General features: G+C 35.5%; 1 protein-coding gene across 3 annotated transcripts in view; it reads right to left on the reverse strand.

Annotated features, from left to right (window-relative positions):
* Positions 1 to 27,029, reverse strand: part of nos1apa (nitric oxide synthase 1 (neuronal) adaptor protein a) — a 129,143-nt gene that overhangs the window by 52,608 nt on the left and 49,506 nt on the right. For 2 of the 3 annotated variants that reach the window (XM_058778543.1, XM_058778545.1), the window contains exon 5: positions 4,023 to 4,131. The exons of the other annotated variant lie outside the window; for it this stretch is intronic. In XM_058778543.1, the coding sequence (XP_058634526.1) occupies positions 4,023 to 4,131 (109 nt within the window). The remainder of the gene's footprint in view (positions 1 to 4,022; positions 4,132 to 27,029) is intronic. 3 annotated transcript variants of the gene reach the window in all.

Raw genomic sequence — 27,029 nt, forward strand, 5'->3', positions numbered from 1 at the left:
AGCAATCAAAAGACACTAGGAATTTCAAAGTTGAACAAAAATTTAAATCTGATACTAAATTTTTTTATAGTTTGCACAAAAGCAATGCAGTAACATCATATAAAAGAAATTTAATTGGAAGCCTATCAATTAACTTTGTTTTCCATGGAATAAGTCCCTAAACCAAGTGTCTAACGAAATTGTTAGTTGTTGCGACTATCCATTAAGTGTTAAAATATCATTCAAGCTGCATTTAAACACTGGATACAACCATCGGTCTGCAGACTCCATAAGACCACTGCACAAAAATGACCTATAGAGAATGGGACTATACGTCACTGCGTGTTGCATTCTGGGTAGTTGCCGCCATGTTTTAGGACACGCCAAGTAGCGTACAATGCCAACAAATACAAATCACCAGAGGAAAAAACAACTGTATTTGCAATAATATCTTGCTTAGAATAAATGTACTAATATTTGAATCCATTGCGTTCATTCGAGCGCTCAGTTGTGTGGCCAGGACAGGACACATAAACAACATAATACACACTCAATGAAATCATACGGCAGCCTTCTATCGTACCACACACACAGGAGTTTTTAATAACTAGGTAGCACTGATATAGCTGCCAGATAAATAAACACTATAGCTTAATCTCAGCCAGTTGATCATGTAAGCGACCCACCGCTCTGCACATTTTGCATGCATCCTCTTGTTTGTTCTTTTCGAACGTAAGTGCCCTGCGAACTTGGAATATTCTGCCATGATTCCAGTTCGAAGGCAGCGTATATATATTCCATTAAATGGGCATTAAAGTGTGCGAGACATGAATTTAAATTTAACGAGCCGGTTATCTGAATCAGGTTAAATAAGAGAGGCATGCAATATGCAGAGTGAGGGTACGTGAGGACTGAAATTGAGAACCACTGATGTTTAAATCAACACATATTATCGCCTTAATTTCTAAATGTTAAAGCATTAAGGGATAAAGTACAACCCTCTGTAATGCAGCTCTGAAATAAATTATATTGTGAAAGCATTAAACAAGTTTTACTAGACTTAAAATGGAACAAATACAATTTCTTACAAAGAGTTGAACAGTGAATCAGGGGAGCTGTAGATTATTCATTGCGTGAGCACTTACAAACTCAAGCGGATCGGAAATTATGAATCGGTAATAAATAAAGCCAGATTTTGGTCAATCCGTTTATTTTCATTGAGCTGCTTTCGCCATTGTGTTGTTTCAAGCTGAAAAGCATAAAAATGCGCTTCATTTTAGATCTGTTTTCTACTCTAGTCATGAGAGCAGATATGGCAATTCATAACACAGCAAGCGTTTTCCATTCCAATATGTTTTTTCCTGTACAATATATGATATAATTTTTATATCTACCTCCACTATTACCCAGCTTCTACTGTAGTGTCCGTGTCTCAGAATGCCGTGTGTTGCTGATGTCACATTCCCATTCTCCATTCCACAAAATTCTGAAGATCAGTTATCAGTCTTTTGATAGATGGCAAAAAATTAAACAACATTATTTCAGCTAAAAGGTTTGAGTGTGTAGACAGTAAAAGGTGAATTATCAGTGCAGAATTTCCAGTTTATTGAGAGCACACTTGATGTACAATTACCCAGAGCAGCTCTGAATTGCTCTGTCTGTAATGGACAGTGATGATGGGCCAGATGAAGCTTTCAACTCAAATGAGCGACTTCTTTCTAAAGAATCTTTGTTAAATAAAGAATACTTTGTTATTGATTGCTTTTCACCATGGCCAAACTTCTGCTGTATAAATCTATGGCTATTGATGAACCACTTTTTTTTTATGATGAGAGAAACATGGATAATATTGAGTCCATGTGTCAGGCTTTCATAACCGTTTTCTATGCTACATAGTTTTTAATATTGTGGCAATCTCTCTCATTACAGTGTGCTCATTTTGTATGCTATTTGCAATTTCACATCTAAAGAAGAATGAGGCATGAAACAAAAAGTCAGATTATAGATGACTGGAAAGTTGTATTCAGATTAGTGTCTGTTATGTCTCCCGAAGCCTTTGATGTGAAAGGCCTGCTCAGACTTACAAAAACAATACACAGACTAGTTTCAGTGGAAAAATATGATGTTGATTTGAATTTAGGTCTTAACTTTACAAATGTTCTGATGCATAAATCAGGTACAAGGCACACTTTAAAAATGTTTGTTAATGTGACAGAAAAAAAAAAAAGCTTCCATAAAAACCTGTTAATTGACAAGTAACCACACCATTTGTGGTAGTTTTTATTTTCTCTCAGCTGTGCCAAAAACTCAATGTAAAAATTCATGGTGAAAAACTGTATATGGTTTAACAATGCATTATGTCATTTTACAGTTACATACTGTCATTGTTTTTTTTTAAATGGTCTAATTTATTTATTTATTTTTTTTTAATTTATGGGTCATTTAAAAAAATGTTTTTGAAAAATATAAAAACAAACCACCATATAATTTATGGTGAAAAATAGCAAAAGAACATTCCCAGATGTCTCTTTGTAACACATTATGTATATATTTTCTAATATATATAAAAAACCCATTAACTTAATATCAGAAAAAGCCATAACACTTTACAATAAGGTTCCATTTGTTAACTACATTAAACATATACTAACTTTAAAAAACGACTTCTAAAGGATTTATTAATCCTAGTTAATGCTCATTCCAACATTTACTAATTCAATATTTAAATCAAAAGGTGTATCTATTAATGTTAATATACCTGAGCTAACATGAACTAACAATGAACAATTGTATTTTTATTAACTAATGTTAACAAAGCTAAATCAACACTGTAACAATGTATCGCTCATTATTAGTTCATAGTAGTCAATGCATTAAACATAATTAATAAACGACACCTTATTGTAAAGTGTTACCAAAAAATGTAACAAAACACTAATACATTACTGACAAAAATAAAATTAAGAATAAACAAAACTGTTTAGTATCACGCGTGTTACCCTGATGTTGTTTTGTCTTGGTAGGAGTGACCTTGTGCATCCAGTTGTATTATGGTGGTTATCAGTACATTTTAAGGTAAAACAAAGTTTCTGCCATCCTGTAATACTTGAAACATTGTCAATATATTTACAGTCAATTTCTGGAGGAGCTGCCATTTACTATAAAATTAACAGGATATTTTTTACAGTGAATGAGAGAACGAGAGAAAAAAAAAAGTACCACCACAGATGATTTGGTGACTTAAAGCAGTCATACTGTATTTGTCCAATACAGTACTCATATGCCTATGCCTATTATATTTGACATCTTGTATTTTCACATACACTTCTTGTACAGTCTGTTGTAAAGCCCTTAGCACTCTGAGATCCTTGTGTATACAAACTTCTGTGATAATGTGATGTTATGCGTCATAGTGACAACTATCGCCTAGTATGAATTCCTCTTTATAGACTGTGTAGGCACCAGTTCTGGAGAGTAAAAAAATCATTTTCCCTCTGAAAAATCTTATTTTGATTCTCGTGACATTGTAGATTAATTGCCAATATTAAAAATAAATATTTAAACCAGCCAAGCAGAGAAAAATAGATTCAGATGTCAAATCCTTCTCAGAGGTGGTGGGCGTCTTTAAACAGTTATTTAGCTTTCATATTTGTCTCTGATTCAAATCCAGTGCAAAAGCATGAAAAGGATCAGAATTTGACAGCTTTAAGAACTAAAAGCATGCCCCGTCAGTATTTCATCTACATGCACCGCTGCTGGATCATTGTACTGCTCTGCATGCTAGACCGACTGAGAAGAAAAATAGCGCCATTCTGAAAGGTGCACTTCAGTTTCATGGCCAAGGGCTGCTGTTCCCTTTTTTCTGATGTTTTTTTTTTTTCCATCTATATGCCCTGAAGTAAAATGAAACAAGTGTGCTTAAGAGGGAAGGAACTGTCAGTAGCCTTCATTCGCTTGGAGCTTCAATGACAGGATTCTATTGTCCAAGGAAAACCATCAGCACTCAATGTCTTGACTAGAAGACACGCTCAAGAGATGCCTACCTTTTTCTTTGATTTGAAGACGTTACATCGAAACACGTTGCTCTGTCCATCTCTTGCTATGTAACTGAAGATCTTCAGATCTTGAGAGTCGTGTGATACGTAGAATATCCTGTAAAAATAAAAAAAAAACAAAAAAATTGTAATCTAACATCCATCAAGGACAGTAGATTCAGTTGGAGTAAAAAGGAGAAATGTATTTACTGGAACATTTACCGGTACCGTTAAAAGCTTTTATTCCTGCATCTGCGTCATTTTTCTTGCTATATTTTGGTCCAAACCACCACAGTGCACCGTTTAATCAGGAATCCATTAATATTGTGTTTAGAAATGACCTTTGGCTGTGCATTTGTGTTGGACATCTAAACAAAAATGGTGCTTGAAGTGTAGCAAACAAAGCAACATAAGTCAATGAAGCACATTCAGTTCTATTGTGAAACTGTGTGAGTGCATTTACCCCAAAGCAAACAAGACTTGTAGCAAGTGACAAGTAGCAACCAGAGTGTAAAATACGCCATAAACCAAAAGATAAATAATTGACACCATGCAAATCCAGATCAATTTCCTCTACAACAGTGTAGAGGATTTTCTTCAGAGCTTGATAAAATGACAATGCAGCTGTCACAAGGCACTGAGGAAAATCCTGAGCAGAAACCTTGTTGAATAAGATGAATAAAATGCGTCGACGTCAATTGCAACAACTTTCATGCACATCCACAGAGAACCTCAAATGTAAAACTGCCAAAGAAATGATAGACAAATAGCTAGATTGCTAGACAACATGACACATTCACCAAGAAAAAGCAAGCTGGTTTGGTGCGTGCCGGCTTGGCGGGGGTACTTTGTATTTTGCTATTCACTAAACCTTGACAGACAAAAAAAAAAAAAAGAAAAGAAAAAGAAAAGAAAAATCTCAGATTGTTTCAGTGGGTTTGTCAGAGAGTAAATAACTGGCAGCAGGAAGCAGAAATGCCTAAAACGGCATTCAAATCACCACACTACGGATGTGAAAGAAACATAATAGTACCCAGAGACTCTTCATTCTCTCTAATTACAAAGAATCATTTGTGCAGTCATAACTAACGACCAATTAGAGCTGAGAATGTGACTCATATGAAGCTGCAAAGTCATCACACAGATTGGAAGGTCATGTGGTGTGCATCATACAATATCTGTAAAGCAGCTAGACAGATGTTGCAAATGAAAACAGTGTGCATCCTTCTGTATATACAATACACCTCTTAAATGGACATGTGTGGTAATTTGAAACGTCTGATATGCATTATAAATGCTGAATTTTACTTTAATTAGCACAGTACCTTTAATCAACAAAACAATAAATGGAACACAAAAACTGATCATCAGGCTGAAATTTACATAGCCATCAACTGAATAGATGCGTTTCTAAAACTTGATGCTGCATCTTAAAACATAATTCTCAGTGAGATGATAAAAATCACAGATTTGTGACACAGTGTCCAAAAACACTCACCAGATGCTTGTGTGTGTGTGCACATAGTTCTGCAGATAAATCATCAGAAAGTGGAAAAACAGTCCCCAATATAAAGAGCAAGTTTTTTCATTTTGCTTTTTGACTTGGAAAATGGAAAATGACATTGTTTTCATAGTAGATGATCCCATAACCCCAAACATAATACAGAATAGGAATGTGCAATATTGAAGAAAAATGCTTGTTAAATAATGCGATACTCGATATGCCATACGATATCAATTTAAATTATATTTAAAAATATCAAAAACTGAAAACTATATAACCAATATACTGTGTGTGTTTCACATTCTTTCTTGGAATAGAAAGCATTACTACAACTTCTGAAAGTGACCAGCAGTGCTTTAGCATTACATAAAAAGTAATGTCTCAAATCTGAAAATGTACTTTTAACATCAGTGTAAACAAACAAAATAATTCCACTTATTTTATATCAATGTAATGTTGCTTTCCGTTTATTATTTAAAGTGCACTTTAAGAACTTCTTTAGTACCACAGCAAAAACTACTAGCCTGAGAAAGTTCAAACATGATTAAAGGCAAGCGAACAGTCAGTAAATAAGAACAAATACACAAAAGCACAGATAAATACAATATAACAGTTACAAATAAAATAAGGGCTAACAGTAGTATTCAGGTACAGAAATGTAATAATTAAGGGTAAAATAACACTATAAGCACTATATTGCAGGGTCAAACAGAAAAAATGGTAAGGCAAATGTATAATATATTACTGATTACAATTATCGGTTGTAATTTCATCACCATCATTGATATCAGTATACTTTTCCCAATTATCTGTGAATATATCAGTCATGATATACATCACACACCTCTTATTATCGGAGACATTAGAAATCAAATACTATATTGATCTTGCCACTAAAGAGCAAGAGCAGGTTGACTTTTTGTGATTAAGGCCTGACAGTGAGGAAATCTGTCTCTAAAGCTCATAAACATCCCGAGTTATTGTTGTATTAGCCTGGGAAATATTTATTTACGATCACTATAGTCTTGATTTGGACCAGTGCAGACTTGATATGTATCCAACACTCACACTACTGAGAATGTCAGCATGTTACATGTCAGTGCTTGCCGATACAAGATTGCAGTGATGCTAAAGGGATCGAATACACCCTGCAAGGAAGATGTACCTAAACACCAGTCCGCTCCGGGGTAGATTCTGATACACAGTGCTGGACAGATGGGTGAAGAGAAACCCCACTCATTAATTGAATTCTCCTAGTTGCTGTTGACACTTCAGGGAGACATGCCGCATCAGCGATTTGCACAGATGACACATGCTGTTTAAGAGCTTTTTCCCCCCCGTCACTTTAATTCATCAAGTCTGAAAGCAAAATGAGGAGCTGAAATATCTGCTGAGTATATGTAATGTACACTACTCCGCCCATCATCATAGAAAGAGAGTGATTTTACTCCACAACCATTACGTAGCCTTATTTAACAGGTTGCTCTGCAAATGTCTTAAGAATATCTAGAAGGCGGCAAAGTGCTGCTTTGCTCATTTCTGAGATATATAAGATGCCAATGACCAAGTAATGCCATTTCTATATTGTAAGCAAGTGTGGCCATTTAACACGGACAGAATAGGCTAAAGTGTTGATACATTAGCATTTAGATCTCAAAGCATTCATCCTGATTTAATGAAAAAATCAATAGTGATGACTTTTAGGGATGCCTGGCTAAGCTAAAATGTGTTTTGCAAGGTCCCTGAAATAAGTCATATACAGGACATTGCACATTTGTATTTTTTTCAGGTATTATTACTCATACTTGCAGTGAACCTAAGAAGCCTATTAAACTGGCATGCAACAAGTTCTGTACAGTTTATGCTACAGACATAAAATACATACAATTATACCTCAAATTGTTGGATGATTAAATATAAGGGCTGCCATTTTAGCATGTTAATTTAATTAGTTAAGGAAAAATAATGCTATTAAATATTTTAATGCAGTTAACGCACTCGCCCCACACCAGATTGTATGTTTCATTTCATACAGTTGACTGTGTGATGACATGAGGGAGGGCAACAACAATGTAGCCTATAAACTTATAAATATTCCCATAAAATTTAAGATACTGTTTGAGTTTTTGTCTTGTATTTACATCATATGACAAGCGATATCACATGAGTGTTGTTTTTGTCCCGGATAACATCAATGCAATTGTGATTTTATACAACAGTTCAGTAAATAAGAAGCTATATTTTAGATTTTCACAATTTTGCAAATATTACCTATAAAGCCACAGCAGAACTGTTGTGCATCTCTGAGCAACACATCGGTGATTCATTTCTGAATGAATCAGGTGAAACAATGATTCAATGACCCATTCGTAAACATTTACTTCATTCCTCAATCGAATGAATGAATGAGTCAATGACTTATTTACCGCCACCAACTGGCAGTTTTCGTTTCTTATTTAGAGTTTTATTTAATTAAATAATAAAATCACTCAAAAATAAAAATTCTGTCAACATTCACTCACCCTTAAACTGTATCACTTACTGTACTTTCTTTTATGGAACTTAAAATAAAATAGGGTTGTGACGGTGAGGAAATTTTTCCCACTGGTTAATTGTTGTGTGACAAAACAAAGGAAAGTGAGGAAAATTATCTGTGAGGTATTATCGGTGTTAAGTAGCTTGTAAAAGTGGCGTGCGCCTTTTACTTTCACTTTCAAATAGCGGAAATTTGACGTAAAGCAATTGTTTGTTTGAGTTTTCCCTCTTTTCCTCGCTTTCCTTCGCTTTTAAATAGCTTAAAAGCACAGTGTGCATTTTACTTTCATTTTCGAAATAGCAGCAATACACTATGCTAAAGGCTACGCCTAATAACAAATAACTTACACAAAGTTTAAATACGTAGGCTATACAAAACCGAAAATAAGTAAACATTGTGGAACCAAATAAATAAGAAATGTAAAATGTTTATCAACAAAACAAATGAGAAAGCTTGGAGGCACGGCATGCACCTTGATGTCAAATAAAATAAATAATTTACACAGTTTAAATAAAGTAAAAATCAGCAAACACTGGAACCAATTAGGCCCTTTTGCATTTCGTTTTGAAACCAAATCATCCACTGTCGTCTTGTCTGTCTCACCTCACTCTTAAAGCGAGATAAAGTCGCTTTATCACTAACGTGATAAATGAAATCTGATCTGTGATGCGACTGTCCTTCGGCACACTGCAGCAGCCATGTTCAGTTTAACTAAATTATTTTTATTACTAGAAAAAAAATTTAACCGACGTGGGGGCGGTGCCGCGGTGGGCATGTGATGTAACTGGTGTTGCGGCTTAAGACAAATAAAAACGACAGTGCTCTCGTGGGTCCTGGCCATTGGTGGAGAACCACTAATCTTGAAAACCCCTAGTAATCACCCAAAACACCTAAGAAATCACAGAAACACCCCAGCAACCTTTCACGCCACTGCAGCTACCCACAACATAGCATGGCAACCACCCAGAATACCCTAATGCCCTAACAACCACCTATAACACTCTAACATTGTGAGGTTTGTACAATAAATGTAAAATAAGGTCATAAAACAAAAAAACTTGTATTGAAGTAACAAATCTGCCCTATACCTACATCACTTCCAAACTCCCCTGCCCCTCTTGTGAATTTTTCAATATGTTTCTACACAGGCAAGTGCAGTCGTGAGGACTGTATAGACGGAGCCATGATTTCCTTTGCACTTTACTGCAAATGAGAGTTCTGAATTATTGATGCCTCTTATTATATCTCTGTTAATAATAGCAGGCCAGTTCTCCCTGCTCCTGGTGCCAAGTTTATGCTCTGGGTGACAATAAAGACGCACAAATGTCACCATTGCTCTTCAGAAGGGGGGCAACAGCAGGCACTCTCATACCTTCAGAGCTGACACGTCCCAATCCCATCATCCTAAGAGAGTCTCCATACACACGTGATTCAGGCTCTTCAGCTTGCAATCAAACACACTCACAAAAGCTGTCAAAAGCCTCCTGGGGTTGCTGCTCCTGGTTTAGCAGGCTGTTTGATAGCAAAAATCATTGTAATCACTTAACTAGGCCCAAATTACAGTCAAACTCAAGTGTTATCTTCATGGAAATGATTTAGAATGCGACCGTTTGTTCATTCATTGTGCTTAACCAACTCGAAATGTTTTAAAATGAAATGCATCCATTCAAGAGGGCCAAAAGACCCCAATCGTTTACTGGTTTCAGGTCTGCCAGATAAAAATAAATATTGTCCTGACATGTCAGCTGCCTCATCCAGTGAGTCAGGGGATTGCATGGGCATGTTGTCAAGTTCAAGCAGCAAATTTTGGTGAAGATGATTAATGTGTTTTGATTAGGCTTTCATGCGATTCTGCATTTGCTGCGGACACACAGCCAAATAGGATTTTAAACTGCACATTTATACTATTACCATCAGCAGTGGTTACATAAGGAACAACTGCGTTGCTAAAAGGCTTTGCAAAGAACAAACACTTCTAATTACATGGCATCCAAATTGATTAATTTTCTCAGGGTTTTCTCTAGTTAATAGGTGAAGGTACACAACTGCTACTACAGAATCTCTACGTGAAATGTCATCATGTTCTTGCAAATACAAAGTGCATGTTGGGTCTACTGCCTAATTCCTATGATTGCACAAAATGAGCTCATGAATATAAAATTGCTCACTTTGGCATGATTGTAGTAGATTAGAACAGTTACGGTTCAAAAAGCAGCATCTTGAATTATTCATTTCTTTTTTATGTGGTATGAATATATGATTACAGGTCGTAAGTACTTCTGAAATAAATGAGTCTAACTGTATTTTGTGGAGACGAATAAAGTCGTTGTTTTGTTTTCTTTGCGCAGAAAAAGTGTTCTCATCGCTTCATTAAATTCAGATTGAACCACTGATGGCAAATGGACTATTCTGACGATGCTTTTCATACTTTTCTGGACCTTGACAGTGCAATTTACTATGCAGTCAATGGGACAGTCACAAGCCTCCCGGTTTTCATCCAAAATATCTTAAATTGTGTTCCGAAGGCGAACGAAGCTTATACGGGTTTGGAACAACATGGGGGTAAGTGATTAATGACAAAATTTTCATTTTGGGGTTGAGTAACCCTTTAAAGCTTTACCATTGCAGGAATAAATTAGTGTTTAAAATATATAAAACAGAAAACAGTTATTTTAATTGTAATAATATTTCACCATAGTGTTTTACTGCATTTTTGATCAAATAAATGCAGCCTTAGTGAGCATAAGAGACTTCCATAAAAAAACCTAAGAGCACTCTCAAAACAAATCTAAGCTAAATCCTGAACTGTTGGGTCCCTTCAGGCTTGGATAACATAGCAGACCTCTGTTATACATTTGTAGATGAAAAAGATGAATGAGGAGATAAAATGGCAGTGACAAGAAAAAAACGGCAAGAAATGTAGAAACGGAAGAGACTGAAAGCAAAATGAGGGCTTATGTTGAACATCAGGATACCGCTGACATGTTACATTTGAAAAGCTGAGGAATACACCTTCTCTCCTGAATTAAAATACACAATTGTTCATTAAAACAAAACAGTAGCTCACCACTTCATTACTGGCTACAACCATCACATATTCTTTTATTTTCTAACTGTGCTTTTCACAAATGCTATCAAACAGACGAGAGAATTTAAGCCTAGACTGACTTTCCTGACTTGGCTGTTGTACAGAAACATGGGAGAAAGTAAAACAATGAAAGGGAGAGACACGTTCCTGACAGTGGAGGAGGAAAAGTGGTCTTGCGCTGACACAGCCATTTAAACTTTTCATTAGGAAAGCATAACAACAGCACAAGCCTTTGCAGCACACTGCTTTAAACTCTCTAGCTGACTTGGAAAATGTTTTTGTTCAATTTTGCAGGGGTCTTAGCAGTTAGCACAAGTTCCAATGGGAGTTCAGGCTTGACTTGCGTCATCTCCTGATCCTGTTCCCTTCAATTCTTGTCAACATTTCCTGTTCTCCCTCTTCCCTCTGTATAACTATAACATGAAGAAAAGAAAAGGCCTTTTATTGCACGATTCCCATATTCAAACTATTGCAATCATTAAAGCAGCTACAATGAAAGATAAGAAATGAAAAGTCTATTGACTGACATTCACCTTCTGCATCCAACAAAACTGCGCTTCCATTGGCATGCGCACACACACACACACACACACACACACACGAGAAACTGCGAGAGAATAGGGTGAGCAGATGGCCACGATATAACATCAGGACAGGTCAGAGACGTGAAATGCATTTGCCCCAACACGATGGATGACCTGAGTTTGAATCTGTTGTGAATAAAAACATTCACTTCAGTCACACCAGACAAGTTAAATCTAAACTTTAACTTAATACTGAAGTCAGAATGTGTCAATTTAAAATTTCTTTAAGTTGAATGAACACTTCCAAAAGTGTTTGTATTTGAATTAATAATTTATTTTGATAATTTAAGATCATTTATTTTGACAAGCATTACAACATCAGCATGTATTTCTTAGAAAAACAGCGGTAATTTGTGCATACACACTTGATATTTTCAACTTTCTTTTCAAATTTTAAGGAAGCAACAGACACAGTTATGCATTATACTTCCATTAATGGGCCAAGTATAAAAGAGTTTAAAATGTGTATAAAAATGTGTCAAGTTTAGTCACTATTAAATAACTGCATGTAAACTGCACAACAGATGAAATTATTTAAAAATGAAACAACAGCTAACAACTGTTTTTATTATTATTTTATTATTCTGCTATGTTCTTTTTCTCTCATCACATTTTCATCAACAGTAAATTTGAATTATAATACTTTATCATCAGTTTATGCAGCATCTTTGTTATTGCTGATAAAACAAACAAACAATCAAGTACAGTTTCTGCACTCCATTTGTTGAGTGCATTGATTCAATCTATATATACACAGGAAAATTGTAATTGTAAATAAAAAAAATGGAATTCCTTTGATTACCAAAAATGCAAAAAACAAAGCAAAAAAATAAAATAAAATAAAGTCAACACACATTTCACTTCATTGATGAAAATAACACAGCTACACTAATCAGTCAAACTAAGACGAATTATTAACGGCAACCAGGCTGAAACACTGTTGGGCACGGGATATGGTCTTTAAAAAAAAAAAAAAAAAAAAAAGTGTAACCCGATTTTATCAGGATATCTGTTCACTGTAAAGGGGAAACGTATATCACCTTTAAATGTCCATTCTTTAAGACGAAAAGATGAGTTTGTACAGTAATCACTTTTGTATTTCCTTCAGCAGTTTTGATGGACTCTGAATGGATGTGTCTGGTACTCAGTGACAGGGCAGTAAAGAGAGAGGAAGGCGAGAGGAATCTCAATCTCAGTGTCGTAAGCTGCCAAGCGGGTCAATAATTAAGAGCCATCCGTCCATTCCTCTGAGCTCCCACTGACACATCTAATGAGACCTCTCACTGCTCTCTCCGCTCTTGAAAATCTGCAAGCACACACAACTGTCTCCTCCTGAAGACAAATGGTGTCACCCACTTCAAACATCTCGCAGTAAAAAGAAAGAAAAAGAAAGAAAGAAAGAAATACAGACAGAAAGAAAAAGAAAATTATCAGAACAATTTGGGATAAATAAATAAAAGCCGATTTAGCAAATCGAGGGAACGAAATAGTAATCGTGTGCACGTTTTAGTAAATTGTGCGCACAATTTATTATTTTTTCTTGCATGTCATGTGCGGGGCTCCGTAAAACTTTGCTATAACTGAATCACATAAAAATAAACAAATACATAAAAACAAAGTTCAGAACTATTTATGCTATAATTGGATAATTTAAAAAAAACCCAAAAAACAAATGTTTAAAATGGTTTATTTTCTGGTTGAAAACAACTATAATGAAGAAACAAATATTTCTGTATTAATTTTAAGTCATAATTTTGCTTTATTTGACCCTTTAAAATATATAAATGAAAAAACTTAAATCTGTCGATTTTCTTAATTAAATCCAGAAAGTGCAGAAGCTTATATTTCTTTACCATTTTAAAGGTCACAACTTTGAATGAATGAATGAATGAATGAATGAATGGTTTTCAATTAAGAAAAAAAAAAAAACTTTTTGTGGTCTAGTGAAAAATAGAAAGTAAAAACTATATAAAACAAATAAAAAAGTAAACGAATAAAAGATTTTAATGTTTGTCTTCGATTAAAAAAAAAAACGTAAAACTAAAAGTAAAACTAAACCTGGTCTCAGTTTATTTAAAATCTTTTCATTTGAGAAAAGTGAAGGAGTTCAAGACTTCACAGTCCATCAAAATATGCTTAAAAAAAAAAATAACCATGCAAATAAAAATCAGAGCCTCAAGCTTTAACTACATTGTGCTTAAGGTGCCTTTCCAAAGTTCATTGCTCACATTACTAAATTCCCCCGAAGTGAAGACGATACAGCCAACCCCATGTACTGTACGAGCTGCTCAGTTAAACTTCTTCAAGGTTGGCTAAAGATCAAACTGTGTGGGATATGTGGAAGTTTTATGTGCATCCCTCCAGGTTAGGCTTAAACCAGCGAATTCTCAAATACGAATGTTCTGGAGGTGTATGCTGGGTTCTCACGGACGATCTCCACTAAAGTTATAGCTTATGACTTTCCAAGCCTCTTGTAATTGAGTTTAACACTAAACAGAGGAAAATAGACAACCCTCTGTCTATGCAGTAAGCCTTGCCGAGGGCAAATCTGCCTCCGCTTCTGCTTTATCAACAGCCATTCAGAGCATTCCGACAGTAATCACACACAAACAGAGGACGTGCTCGGCACATTTCATTAGCCACACACCTCACACCCCGCATGGCCTCCGGAGGCTCATTTAGAAGACCAATGTGGTGGACCTTTTATGTATTCATGGAATATCGGATGCAGCGCTACAAGCTAAATGTGCTGTGCGATGAGGTTTACGCAAATGGAAGTTCGGGTGCAGAGCTAAGGAAATTACGTATCCGTCTGGTACATAAATTGATAGCATTCATCTGTGACTTTCTTCAAGGAACACATAAAATAACAGCCGTTCAGGCCAACTCTCACACACAATTTAGCTGGCTAACAGGATATTTCCAAAAAGCACGTTTTTTTTCCAGCAAGGAATAAGTATTCCAAAATAAAGCATTATGGAATGGATGGTATAGTCTACGACTTTAAATAAACCTGAACGTTTATAAACAAAAACAGTCCTCAATATGTTGCAGTCCTAAAGCCATATTTACATTTACCCAAAGCGACTTACAAATGAGGACAATAGAACCAATCAAAATCAACAAAAGAGCAACAATGCAAGCGCTATGACAAGTCTCGGTTAGCCTAACGCAGTACACACAGCAAGTGTGTGGTTTTTTTATTTATTTAATTTTATTTTAAGTAGATAGAATAAAAAAAGAAAGCTAGTGTTAGAAGGTCAGACAGATACAAAGACGACTAATAAATACAAAGATGACAGATAGATAAAACGGAATTAAAATAGAGAGTGCTAGAGTTAAGAGGGTCAAATAAAGATGGAAGAGATGTGTTTTTAGCTGTTTGTTGAAGATGGCTAAGGACTCAGCTGCTTGAATTGAGTTGGGCAGGTCATTCTACCAGGAGGGAACGGTTAATGTAAAAGTCTGTGAAAGTGATTTTGTGCCTCTTTGGGATGGTAAAATAAAGCGACTTTCACTTGCAGAACGCAAGCTTCTAGAGGGCACAGGTCTGAAGTAGTGAATTTAGGTAAAGGGGTGCAGAGCCAATGGTGGTTTTTATAGGCAAACTTTAATGCCTTGAATTTTATGCGAGCAGCTATTGGTAGCCAGTGCAAATTGATGAACAGCGGTGTGACGTACGTTCTTTTCGGCTCATTAAAGATTTATCTTAATGAGCATTTTGGATTAATTGTAGAGGTTTGATAGAACCGGCTGGAAGACCTGCCAAGAGAGCATTGGAATAGTCCAGCCTGGACAGAACAAGCAGCATGCTCCGAAAGAAAGGGCCTGATCTTCCTAATGCTGTCTCTATGAAGCAAATCTGCAGGACCGGGCAGTTTTAGCAATGTGGTCTGAGAAATTCAGCTGATCAATTACAACTACAAGGTTTTCTGGCTGTTTTTGAAGGAGTTATGGTTGATGTTAACTTATTATTATTATTAATATTACTTGCGTCAGTGGTACAAGAAAGACCGCATAGCAAAATGCCATCCAGTATCAATTCCAATCAGCCAATGTGTCAGCAGTTTTCCTGCTGGCCTTCCCTCGTCTACTCTGCTGATGAAAATGTCTGCTGAATAAGTTCAGAGTTTTAAAGAGCACCAAGGTCATTCCACAAGAGACATCTGCAATTCAGATCTACTGTAACTTTTATTAGTCATTCTCTATGTTTTTGAGAGAAAACATAAAATTATCTGTGCAGTTCATAATTTGTTTAATGTGTTTATATTCATAATTAGAAAATTAGAAACTAATATTAGTAATATTTTTGCAGATATTCACACTCTTACACTCAATCAGTTCTTAAATAATGGACTTACTGATAAATGCTGCCATTTGATAGGTAAAATAAAATAAAATAAATTGCATAAAATAAAATTCAAAATAGTTAATGCTAAAATGCCTTTATAATTTTTGTGTTTAATGGGGGAAAACATTGTTCAAAAGTTTAAAAAATATATATATTTTTTTTAACGTGTGTTATTTGTGTTGATTGCATAAATTGACTTAGTCATTGTGACGGTAGCATTCTCCAATATTTGTCTACTCTACTTATTTTCTTATTATTTATTATAAATAATGGCCCTCTAACACTAACATTCTATTATTTTTCTATTCCATCTACTTGTTTTCTTTTTATTCATTATATTAAAAACCCCCGCTATGTACACTGCGTTAAGCTAATCAAAATTTGTCACAGCACTTACATATTATTGCTCTCTTGTTGGTTTTGATTGCTTCTATTGTCCCTATTTGTAAGTCAATAAAAATGGTTTATTTTCTGATTTAACTAAAGTTATAGTGCAGAATTTTAAATATTTACTTCTGTATTATTTTACAACAACTTTTTTTATATCATAAATTAATCAAATAAATTTGCAACCAAACAAATAAAAGCTTTGCAATGCGGCCTTCGACTTTACGTGAAAACACCCACAAGGATGATTGAACTCATCTGACATTTATGTCTTTTATGGAACTACTAAAACTGCAATCCGATGAAAGCTTTGATAAACCTGAATGCACATCATTGCAGCAATCAAATATTCATTCCTACATATGAAATAATAATTAAAAGTTACTTGGGGGAAAATGTCTATACTTTTCTAGTGAGCAAAAGTTTGAGAAGTGGCAGGAATCACTGAAGGAAATGATTAAATGATCAACTTCTAGATGGAAACAAGTCAGAACTTTAATAAGAGACAGACAACTAGACCCTTGTGTCAGTATGGAAAAGATTTCCCAGAAGGGCTTACAATCTTTCTTGCACACTTAACTGATAAAGGGTAGCAGGAAAAAAAATCTTGGGAAAGTGAACTAAATAAAAGAAAGCTTTTGGGAAATTCTACATTGCTGACTCTTCAACAGCTCATGCTGAGTTATGCATCACTGTAAAGAATTCAAACACAAAGCTTCCCACTGTTCCCGCCAGCATGCAGACACTTTGTTCTTTGTAAATGTGTACACTTACCGTGAGTACACATTCACATCTGTACATCTTACTACCAAAACAGGGAACTGGATGTCAGTCTAGACAGAGCTGTTCATCAACAGACTAAAAAAAACCTCAAAAACCCACTTGAGACTGTGCAGTACAATTTATCACGGTTAAGGTGGCACAACATGGAAGAAGCACAGTAATACACGGCCTTGACTGGCTTATAGTTCATATAACGAATATAATATAATATTCAGTGAATACGTAAATTAATACAAAGAATCAAAATAAACAATTCTTCTGCCAAGTAATTCAGTTCATTATATAAACTGTGCATTGTTGCCAAGCAATATAGCAACTTGGCACATTACTACAAAATTCAATTTAAGCTGTACAGTCATCGGTATGCAAACATCACTTTTTGAACAACAAATTCAGACATGGCTCATCCAATCAGGTTTCAGACCTGTAACCATGCTTCATAGAAGAATTATAATATATTTTTCATCAACGACATAAAAAGTAAATATCGCTAATTCTAGCATTAATATAATGTAACATGATCCTTTAGAAATCACCGTAATATACTGATTTAGTGCTCAAGAATTTTTAAAAATGTATTATTTGAAAGTTCAAAAGAACAGAATTTATTTGAAATATAAATATTTTGTACAGTTATAAATGTCTTCACTGACACTATATTGCATTTATATCCAGCAATTGCGAGAATAAAGTCAGAATTGAGAGTTTATCATGCAATTTCAAGAAAAAAAAAAAGTCATAATTGCGAGATAAAAAGTTGCAATTAGCTTTTATTTTTTATTCATTGGAAGAAATGGGCTTCCATAGTAGATAGATAAATAAATAAATAAATACATACCTTCCTGACCCCAAGCTTTTGAACGGTAGTTACTTATTAACAAGTGGAAAACACCAGAAATAGTTTTGCATAATAACATTAAACTAAAAATGCACAAGCTGCCATTTCAGCAAAGCTGAAAAACGCAAATAAAGGGGAAAAGGGGAAAACAAAGGATATTTTCTCTTTGAACTGAAGTTGCATTCACTAACTTCAGTGTGATCAAAGCTTTCACTGGTCGTACAGCATAGGAAACAATTTGGATAATATAACTGTTATCAGGGTGTGCTTAGAACAACATTTGACAGCAATGCCATGTGCGCTCAAAAGGAAATAACATAAAATGCACTAGCACACACAGAAGAGTGTGATTGCCTAATTACTGCATTTACACTAAAATCAAACTGCCACCACCCATAACCTGGTCTTCACACCCTTTCCTTAGTGACTCAAACTAAACAAACTATTGAGTAAATGGTCTGATACAGTCAGATATCCCTATTTACACCTGGTATGCATTTTGTTGCGATCTGATCACAAGAGGACAGCACTACAGATGTAAAATGGTTCCAAACGGATCCAGTAACTAAAACCATATATACATGCAACCAGAAATGCATGCATCAAATAACACATAGAACTTGCAGTGTAATGCAAAGCCATTCTGAAGAATCTCAGACATGATCGCCTGCTCACCTGTCAATCAACCACTGTCCTATGGGCCCTCCCTTCTAAACCCGATCACATTTGAGATGCATGTCAGTACCAGGTGTAACCGTCTCATCAACAGATGATCCATAAAGGATGTTATTAACTGGCGAACTTGGAACAGAGCATAAACACTGAAATACTACTTAATCAGGTTAATGTGTGGGGGACATTAAATTAAACAAATAATAAGGTGAAACTGCATCACCACAGCAACACTCATTAAAGGAATAAAATGAATAGTCTCTGCTTTGTAACAAAGGAAGTCAAGCAGTAGAGGTATGGCTTACATCATAAGATTTTCTCCAACACCCACCCAATTACGGTACACGGCTACAGCATGAGAATGAGAAGCTAATAAAATAGGTATTATGAAGGCAAGAGATGGCATTTAGAATGAGCTCTTTTGAATTTTCATGGGCCATTTTAGGAGATGCTACAGTGGGAGGATCTGAGGAATAAGCTACTTTGCTGGTCTACAGCTGAAACTGCTCCTTAAAGCATGAGGCCAATGCAGGCCTCAAAGGGTGAATATACAGGCAGGATTTGTGGTCCGAGTTTTAGGACCCTGAGGGTTGTTCCATAGGGCTGTTTGTCAAAGTATGTGCTAGGAAAACTGGATTATTCCCAAATTCTACAACACAAATCAGAGAATTTTTTTAATGATCACAACTTGGGTGGTTAGGTCATTCACAAAAACATGTACTCGCATATTGTTAACACTATTTCCCATGGTTTCAAGAATATTACTAATAATAACAACAATAATTTATATAAAAGAGATGCAATTAATACTTTTATTCAGCAAGTATACATAAAATTGATCTTGAGTGACAGTAAAGACATAATTTTACAAAATATTTCTATTTCAAATAAATTACCTATTTGATTTCTTTGAATAGTTATAAAATAATCACGGTTTCCAAAACAGTATTAAGCAGCAGAACTGTTTTCAGCAACAAGAAATGTTTCCAAATTACTAGTATATTAGAATGATAGCTGTGCCATTACAGGAATAAAAACAGTTTTAAAATCCATTAAAACAAACAGTTATTCTAATAGTTAATTTTATTTATAATAGTTTAATTGTTATTTTAAATTGTAATAATTTCACAATATTACTGTTTTACTGCATTTTTTATCAAATAAATGATGCCTTGGTCAGCAAAGGACTTCTTTATCTTTAAATATTTAAAAAAATGTTGAACTATAAACCTTTGAGCAAATGTAGTGACATTTATATTAAAAGAGCATTTCACCCAAACATAACCACACATTTCAACTAGACAGGCAGTATAAAGGCAAAAAATGGTTTTACATTTGTTGTGTTGAGACCTGAATTAAAATTGAGGGTTAGTTGAATCGTACATGGAGCAAGATATGAATTTTCATCTGATGACAAAAGACTCCAAAGGAATGCAATCTGGACGAAAACCTTGGCATCACATAAAATCCTGTGGCAATAAGGTAAGCTCTTCATTTTTTCACTCCAGGAAATATTAAAATTTGCCACTGGGCATTCAGCTCTCCATGCAGTCTTCAGTGTTTGCTATACAAACAGTGAATGTAGACCTTGTTGTTCTGATCAGCCAGAGTCTTATTTATAATTAAGACGGGTGACCTGATTCATATGCTGCAGCCACACACACACAGAAACACACACACACACTATATGGATTAGGTGAACATTTCAAAGCGGTAGACCCATAAACACATTGATCAGAGCCTGTAGGTACAAAAACCAGCCACTCATTATTTATTAACTTGAGATTATGTGCTTTTCGCCTAGTACATACGGTAATGTATTCCGCCTCTTGTGGGGACTGTGCGAAGTATTTCACCAGTGATAATGGTGAAGGGAATGTGAGGATCTGGACGAACAATCATATCTATCTTGCCAAACATCTCCTAAAACCATATCTCTACACAATAAGAGAGACTGCAAGCAATCGGCAGAGAGAGATGCATTTGGGAGCAATGCATGCCTGCCAATTATGGAAACCTTGCATAAACATGAAGATGCCAGTATGTGAGGTATCCATCATGATCGAGTTAGTTTTAATCACGGAGTCATGTATACCGGCTGCTTGTGTGGATACTCTGGCACTAATAGGAGTGTATTCATAAAACACCACTAATGGTTTGTGTGTCCTCAACACACAAACAAATGCACACATGTTTACACACATACCCTTGAGCAAGGACGATGGAGAAAGCTTTTCATATTCTAATGAGGACGCTGTGCTCACATGTTGCCTGGGAGATGAAGCATTCTGGGGCTTTTGCAGCAGTGCTGATGTAGATGTTGGCTATTGTATTGGACCGAACCCAACACTGTGATCCAGGAAAGATGAAGTGTTGATGAACAAAATTATTGCATGCCTTAATATTCAATTCAAGACTGATTTTTAACATCTGCTCATTAAGCAGACTTAAATGTATTTATGGCTAGGTTTGATCACCAAACTATAAGAAAAGCAAGTGTGAACTGCGGTTACAGTGAAGTTGCATTGTAAATCACTGGAAAATTTTAAGAGGTAGGAAATTAACAATTATAAGACTGCTGAATATGGATGTATACTAAATGATGTAAACTGTGACAAAAGTCTGACACAAAACCAGCATGTTAAATAGGCATTCTTGTAGCTTAAGAAGTAGAGACTGGCGATAGCAACACTAAAGCCATGGGGTTTGATTCCCATGGAATGAATGAGCATTATAAAGTCGCTCATCTGCCAAATGCATAAGAAAGTAATTTAAAAAGAAATTGTACCAATAATAACATACTGCATTAATAGAACTTGCACTTTGTGGTAAATTCTGCATTAATGGTAGCCAAGTTTTTTTTCTTCTACAATTCCCACTTTTTGTCCAATACCAACTGACTAAATTCAAGCTAATGAGTCTATTATGCTCACCAAGATGACTTTATTTGATCAAAAATACAATAAAAACAGTAATCTTGTAAAATATTATTACAACTTAAAATAACTGCTTGTCAAGCGATCCTTCAAAAATCATTCATGATATGCTGAAATGCAGATTTCTTATCAATAACATTTTGCTTAATAAAAATGTTAATTAAAAAAAAATGTAATCTTACTGACCCTAAGTATTTATTAACAAATATACACACCAGTGTGCAATTTATAGAATGTATAGACTTACAGTATTCAAAATAGCAATAAAATAAAAAAAATCAGAATAACCTGTAATCTCAATATTTGAATATGCTTTTTTAACTAAACTTTGAAAGGTGACTATTTGAATACTGAACTTATTGAAAGGTATTTATTTATTGCATTTTTTATTTATTGAAAGGTGGAAAGTGTCAATGGAAATAATTACTTAAATTAAACAGCAACCCCCAAACAAATGCAAAATGTAATGTTTTTTTACTTCATGTATAAAAACAATTATGTCTCAGATTGCTCACAACCCAAGAACAGATTCATGAAAGATCAAGTGTAAATCAGCCTCTCTATACTCCATACTTAAAATGTCTTTTTTACAGACACCGCAACATGACCGCATTTCACTGAATGCCCTTGAGTCTCAGGGATAAACTGAATGCTAGATAAAATACTTGTATTCCAGGTGACTGCAGTATTGTGGATACAAGAAAAAGACCGTATCTCAGCCATCAGGTCATGGGCTGTGAACCAGTCATGTTCGAAGCCGTTTAGAGCTTTATAACATGATCCTTGTCACCTTTTCACTTCACATCTCAGAAGACAGTCCTGTGGTTAGCTTTGGGTGTAGTTTTTATGACAATGCAGTTGTTCCCCGCCAGCTTTGAATCAGCCTGACGCATAGTACCGGGGCGTAAGTGCAAGCGAAGATTAATACTGATGACATAGTGCGGTAGTCCTCTCATTTTTCATTAAGTCTGTCAGCGACTGGTAAATTGGGTCCTGCATTCTCCTCAGCTAGGCTTAGAGGAACACAGTCAATGGCTGTGTATGAAATGGCTGTAAGGTAACAATGACCTTGTCTGCTGTCCCAGCTGTACGACAGCTACCACATGGGTTCAGACCATTGCTTTCTTTTGACTAATCCAAAGATTTGAACTCTAACCACAACATCTCATTATCTGGGCTTTGACAGACACAGTCGGCAAACAGTATGCACACTGATCTGCTCCGCAATATTCACTTAGATTCTCCAGAATGCATTACTATAAGGTTGCATTCAATACGCTGCAATACAATGAGTAGGTTGTGCAATGTTCATTGATTTTTCCAATCTGCAAAACACTGGATGTCCTAATTTGCATAATCAAAAGACTAATCCCAGTGTTAATTGAGCCTCCCACTGTCTAATTACTTAAATGAAATGGAGTGCAATTAAATCTCTCCGTCTCATTTATTAAATTGTTCTGGTCAGCAACTGAAGCCTTTTTACAATTTGAAGTCACATACTGTATGTTGATCTGACTATGCGTGTCATCTGGGTGTTTGTTTGACTTTTATTATTATTATTATTATTATAATAATATGAAATGTAGCACATTAACAGTGGTTAGGCATGCGTGGCATTTGAGTGCCAGTCACTGCAAGTCTCATATTGTAGAGAAATACCAAATATAAAATCACAGACTTTAAGAAGGACTCATCTGTGCGGGGTGACATAGTTTGCTGCAAACTAGTCTGAGTTCAATGGAGAATTACAGCCTGAAAACAAAACATTAGAAACAGCAAAATCACATTGGCTACATTCACACAGCAGCAAAATATGTTTTTCTGTACTGTTTGGAGTGCTAAACTAATTATGTACATATAGAGCTCAGTTATGAAAGCACATTTTTTATATCCGAAATGACTAAGTGGTCACAATCAAATTGAGTGAGAGAGTTTTGTTTGCTTTGTGGGTTGTTTTCTTGCGGTCTATGTTCAGAGTTAAAGATGTCATTTATTTTCATCATTATTTATATGTAAATAAAATCCTAAGTGAAATCTGTTCATTTAATAAAGTGCATCATAAAAAAATCATCTCTCTTCACAAGACTTGAAATCAACCACTTAAATCATTTAGATTTGTTTTACTGTGCCTTTATAACCTTTTAAAAAATTTTGGTTACCTGGACTTTTAATGGAGGGACGGAAACCTCTCAGGTTTGATCAAAAATACTGTAATAACTGTGTTTTGAAGATTAACCAAAGTCTTATGGGTTTGGAATGACATAAGGTTGAGTAAATATTGACAATTTTTCACTTCTGGGTGATCTATTCCTTTAAGGCTGACATCTTTTTCCGGTTATGAAATAAAAGAAAATAGGAGTTTTATGTGGTTGCAGAGCTAGACAAAATGTTGTTTGGGCGGAGAAGAGAATCCAAGCAAAATAGCAAAAACAAGATGGAAGGTGGAGAAAATAACTTTTGTTATGTAAATATCACAAGTTGAGATCTTTATTTTACTAATAGATATTTTAGAGACAAATATTTTAAAGGGGTCATATGATGTTGCTAAAAAGAACATTATTGTGTGTATTTGGTGTACTGCAATGCGTTTGTGTGGTTCAAGGTTAAAAAACACATTATTTTCCACATACTGTACATTATTATTGCTCCTCTATGCTCTGCCTTACTGAAACGCGTCGATTTTTACAAAGCTCATCGTTCTGAGAAGCGAGGTGTGTTCTGATTGGCCAGCTATCCAGTGCGTTGTGATTGGCCCGAATACCTCAAGCGTGTGACGTGTGAAGTGTATAATGACTTATACAGTCTTTTTATGCGTCGCGTTGCATCGCGCCACATAAACATGACCATGTCTGCATTTGTGATCGGAGAAACGACAAACAACAAGCACTACTCTACGCTGCTCAAAACTCGCGTTTTAATAGTCAGTGGCAAATTCTTTAAATATGAAAACATACTTATAGGCTGAGAGTCAGAAGCGCCAGACTGTCCTTGCAAAGTTGGAATTGCACCACTTTATAGAATCAGCACAGGTTGGATTGTAGGCTACTCTCCCAGGTTCAGGAAATAGTCCTCCGGAAAATGTGCTGCACCCACTCTAATATTTGGGTTGAACTGTTCTGGAACAGTGTTGTAAATACAACTTAACCACTGATTTCTAGTTGTGTCCTCTTTTGGAAGCCCAAAAAAAGTAGTTTCACTTTCACAACGAAACACACAGTGTCTCCAGGACATGCAACAGCATGCAACAACAACACTACAGCGAGAATAAAAATCACGCCCTCTTTCTTTGCGTGTGCGTTTGGGCGGTGTTATGCAAATCTTCCCACACTGTGACGTAGACATGGGGGCGTGTTTGAATGAGCTGTTTTAGGAGGGCATTGCAGAGTATTAATTTTTTTTTTTGTTAACATTTTTTTATTTTTCATACATAACATCCAAAATAAAAAATTAAAAAAAAAAAAAAAAAACACAACAGGCACATACTCAAGTCCAGTCAAAGGGAGGGAGAGAGGGAAGGACAAGAAAAACACAAGTGTCACTCCTTTATACAGTCACGTATATATCAAAGAGAAAGCACTGCCAAGCATCAATGGTAGAAGGCTTGGCCCCATTGATTCGTGCTGTTGTACATTCACAAGTCACTATTTGCAGGAGGCTACGGATCCAATATGTTTTTCCACACATGTGCGGTGTAAACCAGTTTTGTATTATTGTCTTCTTCGCAGCTGTAAAACCAGCAAACAACTTTTCTCTTTTGCATTGAACTTATACAGAGACCAGAATCACCATTAAGACGACACAAACTTGGATTAACAGACCAATCAATTTGCAGTAAGGATGATAAAACCAGGTTTACATGTGTCCATAGACTGATGACGACAGGACATTCCCAAAACATATGCAGAAAAGTACCTGATAATGTAGTATTACATATATGGCAGTTGAGATTTGGTTGTAGTTTCATTTTAAATCTTTTGTAAGGAGTTATGTATGCTCTATGAATGACTTTGAACTGAATAAGACGATGAGCCAGGTGTCAGATAATTCCCTATTCCAAATAGGTTTTAATAGAAAGAGGTTTTGTAATGCAATCAATAATCTTATTATATATTAAAGAAACAGACGGCCGACCAGCAGATGGTGCAATCCAGTCCTGCATAGGATGAGAGGAGATGGGAGATGCCCAAGGAACTCTATACGCTTTGAGAGCAGAACGTAATTGAAGAAAGACAAAATATGCAGATGCTGGTAGACAAAATTTGGTTCTTAATGTCTGAAATTAACATAGGCCCTGGTTATCATATATGTCACCACACGTGTTTACACCTAAAGAGGACCAAGAGGGTTGGACAAATGGACGATTTCCGTATACAAAATTAAAATTGTGCCATAAAGGTGTACTGTTACAAAATTTGAAGGTTCCTGCTATCCGACGTGCCACCATTTTCCAGATTTTAATAGAGTTGGCCATAACCAGACCAAATTTATAATTATCCCCTTTTTTTCCTGTGCCAGTAAATAAAATATCTTGGAGTCTATTTGGTTTAACCTTGTCAGCTTCAATCACTCTCCAAGAAACTGTAGAATGAGGATCATCCCAATTATGAAGAGCCTTAAGCTGGAACGACCAATAATACAGTTCAAAATTTGGTACAGCCAGTCCCCCTGCGCTATCAGGATGTTGTAATGTGGTAAGTTTAATTCTGGGGCATTTATCATTCCAGATAAATTTAGATATTATGGAGTTGATCTCCTTAAAGTAACCTGGAGGGGGAGAAAGTGGTAGCATAGAGAAAAAAAATTAAATTGAGGTAACAAATTCATCTTAACAGTGGAGATTCTTCCTTAAAGAGAGACTTTAAGATTCTTCCATCTTTGCATGTCATTTTTGACCTTAACTAAAATATTATTAAAATTTTCTCTGGCAATCTTATGAATGTTTTTATATATGGTAATGCCCAAATAGATGAAAGATTCCTTAATAGGGATAAATGAGGGAATAGAAGAATTAACTTTAACATTGTTAATTGGCATTAAAGCAGATTTGCTCCAATTTATTTTATCTCCTGATAAGCTACTAAAATGATCAAATTCCTTAATTATACTAGAGACTGAAACATCAAAGTGGTCTAAATATAGAATAATATCATCAGCGTATAACGAAATACTATGATTATGATCATGAATCTTAATCGATACTTCAGATTCTGATGGCTTGTGCTAAGGGTTCAAGAGATAGACAAAACAATAAGGGGGAAAGCGGACATCCCTGCCTTGTTCCCCGCTGCAAAGGGAACGGGGGGGGGGGGGGGGGAAATAATATTACCAGTTATGACT

This window comes from Onychostoma macrolepis, chromosome 06 (assembly GCF_012432095.1).
Source record: "Onychostoma macrolepis isolate SWU-2019 chromosome 06, ASM1243209v1, whole genome shotgun sequence".
Taxonomy (NCBI): Eukaryota; Metazoa; Chordata; class Actinopteri; order Cypriniformes; family Cyprinidae; genus Onychostoma; species Onychostoma macrolepis.